Genomic DNA, 9,964 nt, shown 5'->3' with positions numbered 1-9,964 from the left:
TCTATACACACACACACACACACACACACAAAACAAGCCTTCATCATGTTACAGTTAAGGTTGCTAAGTGCAATTCAAGAGAATGGTCTGGATGGGAAAGGCTGGTGTCAGATCTATTTATGTCACTTAGCTTGTGGTTTCCATAGTTTAGGAGGTTTAGTTAAAAGATTTTGTGGTTTTGTTTTTAACAGCTGTGCCCAGTGATGGTTTCCGTTTCTTTCTATGATTCCTATACTAGTTCTTACCATCCAGTTCCAGTTCCCAGCCAGTCCTTGTTCTCTAGCTCTCCATAGTCCAATATTAATGCTGATTCAACAACCAGTCCCATTCCCTAGTTCCAGTCTGGAGGCAGTGCTGGTATCTCAAATCTAACCCTGCGTCCGAGCCACAGCACCCAATCACCTCCTGCTTTTGCCTCCTGTGTCTCCCCATCCCTCAGTTCACTCTTCTCCTCACGCTAATATCTGCAGAAGGGAAAACCTGCTTCACGGGAACTTATACAGTCCACCTAGGCAGGGCTCCCTTCAATCAAACTTTAGTAGACTTACCAGCTGCCAAAAGTGCCCGTACATCAGAGCTCAGAGCCTCACTTCTTCCTGGCTTCCTTCTGCATTCAATCCCCACATCCAACCCATCTCTAATGATCCAACATCTCTGGGATTGATCTCGGATATAGCTAAGTGTTTAGATCTTAAAACAGTAATTGCTTAATAATGAAATATTTCCAAGCAATTAAAACTAATTGCTAGGCAAGTGGAGGAGAGCCAATCTGTTCCAGTGAAGATGGTTAATATTTGTTTTCATAATCAAAATTCTTGTAACCCACACTGTGCATTCAGGTAGGTCAATATCTGCATATATATGATTTTTGGTATTTATAGTATATTCTGTTTAAAGCTAGATGAGTCCAAAAACTTTTGAGAACATTTTTACACACTGGCTAACTGGAGTGCATCTCCTTCACACCAGAGTATTTGGGTGTATATCTTTAAATGCTAGTTCCTGTGATGGGGATCCATTTAATAAGGAGGATTATTTCTTAAAACTCAGTGGCTTTACAAAGTCATATATACTGAAATGTGCAAATCAAACTATACTGCACATGGCCCAATGGGGAGTTCAAATGCATATCCTGTGCTGAGAAACCTAAGGCTGAAAATTATGCCACTTTGCAGGAAAACAATGTAAGTGTTAATTTTTGATTAACTAGTATGTTAATCATAACTATGCCACCTGCGGTTATGAAATTTTATAGTAAAATATTTTCCTACCTTAGAATATACAGTGAAATTTTCAAACAAATCTCACATTGAGATCAAAAAGTAGAAGCAAGGTAGTTAAAATAAAGCTTACAAATGCATCCATAACTTTGGAATGATATGAATAATATAAATTTATATTAATTATATTTGGGTATGAAGACTGAGCAGGCATTTCTCTTGAAATCAACAGATAAACAATCTCATCTATAACATGTGGTCCTTTTTACAGTAGGAAATGTACAGTTCATAAATATATAAATAAACATATATACAGTACATGGTCACACATTCACGTAAGCCATAAAGTGACACATATTAAAAATATATATAAGCAACTATGTTTTATATGTTTGGATCTGTCCAGCTCCACCACTGCCTGCTGAGTGTCATCAGGCAAGTCACTGCCATCCTGTGCCTCAGTTTCTCCATCTGTAAAATGGGGATAATATACTGACCTCATTTGTAAAGCATTTTGTGTTCTACTGATTAAAAGTGCTATATAAGGTCTATTATTATGACTATGAATTCAAGATAAACTTGTACGTTATGTATTCACTACTGTCCAAAATATGTAAGCAGAAAATTGTCCTTTACTGAGTCCTACATTCCATAAGAAAAGTTGAAACTTGATGAGACAGAGTTTCCGCATTGCAGAAGAAATTTATTTGTCACCAACACACATTAAGGGACCCTCTCCAGATGATGTAGGAAAACAGCATCTTGATCTTGTCCATACACAATTAGGAAATGTTTATTGTGTCCATTGACTGGGTGCCTTGAAAATTATTTAAAATTCAGATTTATGCATAATAATTATCCGAGTTGCCACCGTTTAAATGGTAATGCAGTCAAAACAAGTGTAAGTACAGATAAAAGTTCTTATTTGTAGTTATCTTGAAGAGACAAGTAGTAGGAGAGAGGATGGTATCCTGTTAGCATTATCATAGCTTTTAAGAAGTTCCTTCCATCAATAGGTTACATGAATAAAATGACCCTGAAGGTCTAGTATCTACAATATGTACATTCCTCTGTGACTTTCAGGTCTTTGTGTGCTCGGTTTACCTCTGACAAAAGATCAGCCATTCTTGGATGTCAATCCATTTCCTCTCTGCTTCAGATAATGTTTGCCTCAGACATGTACCCAGAGGGGGCATTTTTTTTAATTTTTGGGTTCCATTTTATTGGCATGAAATGAGTTTGGAGAGAGGAAATAATGCTTTGGTGAATGGGTTGTTTTCCTTTTAAAAGGGAAGAGAAGCACTTGGAAAAAACAAAACCTGAAACTGTAGTAGCTTAAAGCATCTGTAGGTAAAGAGGGACAGGGAGGAATCCTGTCACATACTGCAGGTTCCACTGTCCTCAGATAGCGTTTTCAATTAAAGAAAGGTGGTGGATTCATCTATGGCTCCTTGCTATTCCCTTCCGGCACAGCCAGGGCATCCTGCTGCTGATAGATCTCCTGGATCAACATTGTGTTTATATTCTTCCATTCTCTATACTTCCTTGCTGTCAGCTCAGGATCCTCCAGCAATTGGTTAATCATGGCCAGGTCATGCTCTTTACACTAGTAGGAAATCAAGAAGGTTACTAAATATATATATTTTCATACAGACTGTATACCGTATTTCCCTTAATAAAAACTGTCTGAACATAAAGATGGCAAATTTCTCATCTTGGCAATGTGATTCCCTTTTTGAGTATGGGAATTTTAAAACATAGCCCATGGCAAAAGTTTCTTCCAATTGAAGTTACGGTTCTGTTTATACCTGGGTATTTAAAATATCCCAGATTTTTCACAAAAGCTCAAGAGAAGAGTTACATGAAGAACTGATCACTTTTCACATCATTTTACAAAAATGCTAAATTAAAAAAAAACTGGTAGCAGCAGCAGCAGCAATTACTGCAATTGAGACATAGTTTTTGACCTTCCAGAAAAACACTCCCTTCCCACATTGTAAATACCCTACTTTAAGTCCTAGACATATTCAATTTAGATGTAATCCACACTCACATAGGGTAGCTAGCCATCCCATTCTAGTGGTAGACCACATAGGGAGGTTTACAAGGCTGCTACTACTTTTAAGTTAATGCACCCAGTTCCTTTAGCTCAGTATGTAGAGGCTCACATTTTTAGGCTCAGAGATCTCAGCTTCAGCCCTCACAGAGGATGTGAGCAGAGACATCAGTACATGGAGAATAAACACCTCAAGGTATAGGGATGGTGCCCCTAGCCTCTGTTTGCAAGAAGCTGGGAATGAGTGACAGGGGATGGATCACTTGATGATTACTTGCTCTGTTCATTCCCTCTGGGGCACCTGGCATTGGCCACTGTCAGAAGACAGGATACTGGGCTAGATGGACCTTTGGTCTGACCCAGTATGGCCGCTCTTATGTTCTTATGTTTTCTATTGCAGAGCTCCATTTTCCTTTTCCAGGTCTACAGTATCTTACTATCCTTTTGTGTGTCCCAGGCATACAGGACTCCTCCAAGTGGTGATACTGGATTTCAACTATGGACACATAGACTTCAACAAAATGTTCTTAGTAATTCTAGATCTAGGACAAAGGGATCTGAACTGAAATGGTTCTCCACCAATCATCATTTAACTATGCCAGCTCCGGGAAGAAGCCTCAGTTGAGACAAATTAACTGCAAAAGTGACCAATTCTCTCTGGCATATGCTCGGAGCAGGCCTCTGCATGAGATGGAATTCTAGTGTTATAATAAGAAGGGATAAGCAAACACCCATTCTGGATAGAAAAAAAATAATAAAAACAATGTATGTGAGGCAGTGGATCCCTCCACTGGCCTATGTCAAGCACCTCTCCTCAGCCTCATGCAAGGGTCATTACAGAAGAGAGGCAAAAGTAAGACAGAGAAGGTTTCCAGGTCAGAGCTAGGAGGATGAGACAGAGAGTAAGGGGGAAATAAAAGCAGGTAAGTGGGCCCCAGGGGCGGCTCTAGGTATTTTGCCGCCCCAAGCACGGCAGGCAGGCTGCCCTCGGCGGCTTGCCTGCAGGAGGTCCCTGGTCCCGTGGATTCGGCGGCACGCCTGCGTGAGGTCCGCTGAAGCTGCGGGACCAGCAGACCCTCCACAGGCATGCCGCCGAAGGCAACCTGCCTGCCACCCTCGCGGCGACCGGCAGAGCACCCTCTCGTAGCTTGCCGCCCCAAGCACGCGCTTGGCGTGCTGGTGCCTGGAGCCACCTCTGATGGGCCCAGAGCTTTCTTGACCCCAAGAATTATGCACAAAAGTGGTCCTGACTCATAGCCTCAACAGCTTTCCTGGAAGGCCTGACCTCTGTGATCTGTGCTTCTTGAACCAACTGGAGCTGGACTTATTAAAAAGGGCAGATTTACTCAGGTTCAACCCTATGTCTAGCTGGCAACCTTTATAAGAGGACAGCAAAAGGCACAAGACAGAGAAATAAAGACAGGTGCTGGTAACATAGAAGAGGGGATTTTTTTTCCCAATGGGGAAATTTTCTTATTTTGTGGATCTTTCTTCCATATCTCTGGAGAAAAGACTAATTTCCCCCATTCATTTAGCATGTGAAACACTCTGCACACAGCTTCCCTCTCTTCCTAGCCATCCGAAGTATGTTTTGCTAATGATATACTGTGGCAGCAGCAATGATTCATTGCTAGAGATGTGGAGTAGCAAGTCCAAACTAAGAATCTCAGTCAGCCTCGGTATGTTCATAAATCACTTTGCTTTAAGCACATAACGGTTTAGTCAAAGCACAGCAAATTTGGATCAGATGTAAGACTTCTCTGAGTTCTGTATTTCCAATAGATCATGCAGGGTTAATTATGTCCTGCTTCACAGAATATTAAAAACAAAATTACTTTAAAAGCATACTTTTCTACTGATGCACAGTTTGGCATTTTCCTTACTATGAGAATGTGCCTTTCACACTAGCTAATGTAAACACCATTGCTTAAAGAATTCTATTTGTCTCCGTGTGAAATTCTCTAATGCCATATTTATTTTGTCGACACTCCAATCTCCTGGTTTGAATATAGCAGAACCCATATTTTCTGCATTAAGAAAAGCAACCAAGAAAATGACCTTTCCATACTCAACTAGTGTTAGATCAAAACAAAAAAAAGTCTGAAGTTATAAAGAGTGCTATCCACTGTCAGGTCCATAATTTACTCATTTCTTTTCCCGGAGGGATGCGAATCCCTTTAGGAAATAACTCTAAAAACTCTAATAGCACTAAAGCTTTTATCCCCAACTCACCATTATCCCAATCTGAAGATTTAACATTAACATGTGAGCTACCAATCCACTTGGCACCAGGGCCGCCCAGAGGATTCCGGGGGCCCGGGGTCTTCGGCGGTGGGGGGCCCTTCACTTCCGGGACCCGCCGCCGAAGTGCCCCGAAGACCCGCGGCGGGGACCCCCCGCCGCCGAATTACCGCCGGAGCGGGACCCGCCGCCGAAGTGCAGCCTGGTCTTCGGCGGTAATTCTGCGGCGGGGGGCCCCCGCCGCAGGTCTTCGGGGCACTTCGGCGGCGGGTCCCGGAACGGAAGGGCCCCCCCGCCGCCGAATTACCGCCGAAGACCGGGCTGAACTTCTGCAGCGGGTCCCGCTCTGTCTTCAGCGGTAATTTGCCAGTGGGGGGGTCCTTCCGCCCCAGAGCGGATGGACCCCCCGCCGGCGAAGACCGGGAGCGAAGAAGCTCCTGCGCCCGGCCCCGCAAGAGTTTTCCAGGGCCCCCGGAGCGAGTGAGGGACCCCGCTCCAGGGGCCCCGAAAAACTCTCGTGGGGGCCCCTGTGGGGCTCGGGGCCTGGGGCAAATTGCCCCTCTTGCCCCCCCTCTGGGCGGCCCTGCTTGGCACTAAGCGGTTCTGTTCTTTCCTTTACTGGTGATACACATTACACTGGAAAAGCCGTGTAACGTTTTTCTGTCTCTCGGTTTCCTCATCTGTAAAATGTGGATACTATTTATCTATCTTACAAGTGTGTGGGGGGGCTTACTTCATTAATTATGAGATCCTCAGACAGCAGATGCTATAGAAGAATGGATTATTATCCATCTCAGAACAGCTGATTTGGCATTAGTACCAGTGAGAAATCTCTTTATAAATTTCTCCAGAGTAGACATGACTTAAAGCTAAGTAAAAACATTTGAGGTAAGATACTTGGTTCTTACTTCTAGTGACAAGCAAGAGGATGGGGAAGGCAATTTTTTTTAATGTTCATTCAAATCTCTCTATTTACAATTTAATTTTATATTAATAAGTTTTTTTCTCTCTCTCTCTCTCTCTTCCAGTAGCACCCAGAAACAGGACTAGAAATTCCATGAGACATAAATGAGGCTCTAAGTGATTCCTATCCATCAGAGCATCACAGAGTCTATCTATCTCTCAGACCCTCCAGGGAATGGTCTGAGAAACCCTCTCATCCTCTGCCCATGGTAAGATTCTAACATGAAAGCAGGATGCCTGTGTTATTAACGCTATTTTAGTTCCAGGAGGCCCTTAAAATAGCTTTAGCACATCCTGTGCATTCTGCAGTAATCCCTTAAGGAAAACTTTCTTGGCTAAGGATCATTTGTTTGTCCATTACCATCAGTGTACTTTTTTCTGCTCTCCCTCCTTTGAGGCTGTCCCATTCAGTGCACTCACCAAACACCCACTGAAAGTGTGAATTTTACAGCTGACTACAATATGATCTCTTATAAATTCCTAACACCGTCTCCAGTCAGGCTGGAACTACAGCAAGAACTGAACTATTGCTTCCACTTTCAAATACAGCCACAAAACAGAGGAAGGAGAAAATGAAACATTATTTCAAAGACTTAACTGAACAACATTCACTTTGAGATTTGAGTGAAGTTTAGGATTGTTTCTTTTTCAATTCAAACTGTTCTCCCTCTTTTTAGGCTGGAACTTTACCCCTCGAAACACCTCACCTTTAATGTGCTATTCAGCATTCGGATTTGGTGGAGTTTCTCATTCATGGAGGGGTTTTTGCTCCGTTTGGCGAAGGACTTTCTGAGCTCTTTTTTGGTTGAAGGTCGACGGTCCCCGATGGGAGACAAACTTGCTTGTTCTAATGACTTGTAAAGTCGCTCCATTTCATCTTCGGAGCATTTTGCCTGTTCTATAAAGAAAAGAATAATAATAAATAAGAATGTGACTATGACAGCAAGTTACAGTGATTCTGGATTCAACTAATAGGATTTTAACAAAGTTAAAGTGACTATATTTTCAAAATAAAAACAGCTGACAATTTTTCAGTAACATACATATGACCAAAAAAAAAAAAAAAGTAAGTGCTGATATTGATACTTCCAGCTTCTGTCTCAACAGTGACAAGTCTATTTCTTGAAGTGAAGGGCTATTTTGTGTTCTGAATGTCTTTAGTATGTAACTCTGAACAAGTGCTAACAACATTCACTTTGAGCAAAAAGAAGCTTCGATAGAGTCTCATTCAGCTTTTCCCTTCACTCCAAATACTGTTCATCACCTTGAACACATGTTCCACTGGTTTAAACGCGTAGTGTAGACCAGGCCATTGTGAACAAGACACGGGCAGCTTTATCTCCTGCAAATGTAAACAAACTTGTTTGTCTGAGCGATTGGCTGAACAAGAAGTAGGACTAAGTGGACTTGTAGGCTGTAAAGTTTTACATTGTTTTATTTTTGAATGCAGTTTTTTTTGTACATAACTCTACATTTCATTATAAAGAGATTACACTACAGTACTTGTATTAAGTGAATTGAAAAGATACTATTTCTTTTATTTTTATACTGCAAATATTTATAATGAAAAATAAATATTAAGTGAGCACTGTACACTTTGTATTCTGTGTTATAATTGAAATCAATACATTTGAAATGTGGAAAACATCCAAAAATATTTATATAAATAGTATTCTATTATTGTTTAACAGTGTGATTAATCACAAATAATTTTTTTTAATCACGTGATTAATCGTGATTAATTTTTTTAATCGTGGGATTAATCTCGATTAATTTTTGCACTGGAAAGCCCTAGTAAAAAGGCATTTTCAACATGGGAATCTTGACTGTAGGACTCATTTTGCTGCTGGTTTGACAAGGCCAGAGATTTTTGGTCATCAGCTCATACTACAAGCTACACAGTTTAGGCTCATCTAGCCCACATAATCTCTCAGGAAAAAGGCCTGAGTTTATTGTTTCTTTCGGTGATATTGGGTCCTTTAGCTGACAGTGGTATAACATTCAACTTTATTTCACTGCTTTTTAAAAAAAAAAATGGCCACCTATGTGCCAACTGAATTTTGTTGATCAGAATATTTTATAAACTGAAGTAAATTAAAAAGTGAAATTAATCCTTTCCTTTCATCCTACCAAACTGTTGTTTCTTGTCTGAAGGAACAGGTCCCACCCATCTTCCCCCCACTCCCCCCAACACACACACTCTCTCTCTCCTTTATACAAAAGAGCCTTCACATTATGACTGCCCTAACCTCTCCAAGGAAAGGATTAATTAACACTGCCCAGAGTGATCCATCTTCTTGGCTCTCCACAGTAAATATTTTAAGGAAAAGGTAAATAGAAGCCACCGATGTGTCACAAGCTTCTTTTATATGCCTATGTCGTACAGGTTCTCAAGTGACACTTGCCATTAGAGAGCAGCACTAAGGGAGATCAAAGAATCATAGAGTAGGCTAAGAGCTAAGATTTGATCCTAAGAATATCTTTGTAAGGTTTTCCCATAGCACCCATGACCATAATGTCTAAAGGCCTCATCCTGTATCCACTGAAGTGAATGGGAATCTTTCCATTGACTTCAATGGGCAGTGGCTCAGGCACAAAATGTTGAAGTCGTATAAAAGATCTTTCCCATGGTCTAGAAAATGTTGCTCTCTTTCCCCCTCCCCACAATGCTTTTTAAAACCCTTTGGCTATAGTGAGAAAACTTTAGTTTTATGATACTTTACACATATTTGTGTTTCCAGTGCTCAAGGTGTGTGTGGGTTATCAGGCATTTTGACATTACTTTTCAAATATAAACAGACTGACTGTACCTTGACTGGAACTAAATATAGCTTATGGCTTTGATACAATATTTTGGGGGCAGGCAGGGAAGCAACTGCTGTATATTTAAAAAGCTACAGGAAACAGAAAAAAAATGCACGTGCTAGGTATAATACACGGCAGTAATATTTCCTGAAAATTGCTGGCTCGCACTGTTTACTTTGGAAGAAGCAGCTGCATTTGTTTCAAAAGTTGATTTCTGCTCATGACAGGATTGGCTTTGGGATTGTAAATGTGCAATTCAATTTCAGAGTGAAGGTAACAATTATCAGGTGTATAAGCAACTCAGGAGACAAAAAAGAAATGGAGTTTTATTTTATTAGCTTCATGCCACAGCCCAAAACACACCAATTAGGGAGTAAGGTTCAAAAAAAACAAACTAGATAATTTCATGGAGGATAGGTCCATTAATGGCTATTAGCCAGGACTGGTTGGGAAGCAACACCATGTTCTGAGTGTCCCTAAACCTCTGACCGCTAGGAGCTGGGAATGGGCAACAGGGGATGGATCTGACCCAGTATGGCCTTTCTTATGTTCTTACACAAGACTTTCTTTTGGAGCTACTCAATAATGACCACCAATGCACTACAGGGGCCACTGAGGAGCATGAGACATGCCATCCATGAACACACCTCTTCTGATTTCTGCATGCTGACATCTCATA

General features: G+C 41.2%; 1 protein-coding gene across 5 annotated transcripts in view; it reads right to left on the bottom strand.

The window, feature by feature from the left end:
* Positions 1 to 1,343: 1,343 nt before the first annotated feature.
* IPCEF1 (interaction protein for cytohesin exchange factors 1) overlaps positions 1,344 to 9,964 on the bottom strand; it is an 81,565-nt gene continuing 72,944 nt past the window's right edge. For 4 of the 5 annotated variants that reach the window (XM_039528223.1, XM_039528220.1, XM_039528221.1 and 1 more), the window contains 2 exons: positions 7,188 to 7,378; positions 1,345 to 2,826 (listed from right to left, as the gene is read on the bottom strand). In XM_039528223.1, the coding sequence (XP_039384157.1) occupies positions 2,662 to 2,826; positions 7,188 to 7,378 (356 nt within the window). In that variant the 3' untranslated portion in view covers positions 1,345 to 2,661. Of the gene's footprint in view, positions 2,827 to 7,187; positions 7,379 to 9,964 lie in introns of all 5 variants that reach the window. The other variant, XM_039528219.1, reaches the window with a different exon arrangement.

This window comes from Mauremys reevesii, linkage group 3, assembly GCF_016161935.1.
Source record: "Mauremys reevesii isolate NIE-2019 linkage group 3, ASM1616193v1, whole genome shotgun sequence".
In the NCBI taxonomy this organism is placed as follows: Eukaryota; Metazoa; Chordata; order Testudines; family Geoemydidae; genus Mauremys; species Mauremys reevesii.
Note: the sequence above shows the minus strand (reverse complement) of the source record. Positions and strands in the feature narration are given on the sequence as shown.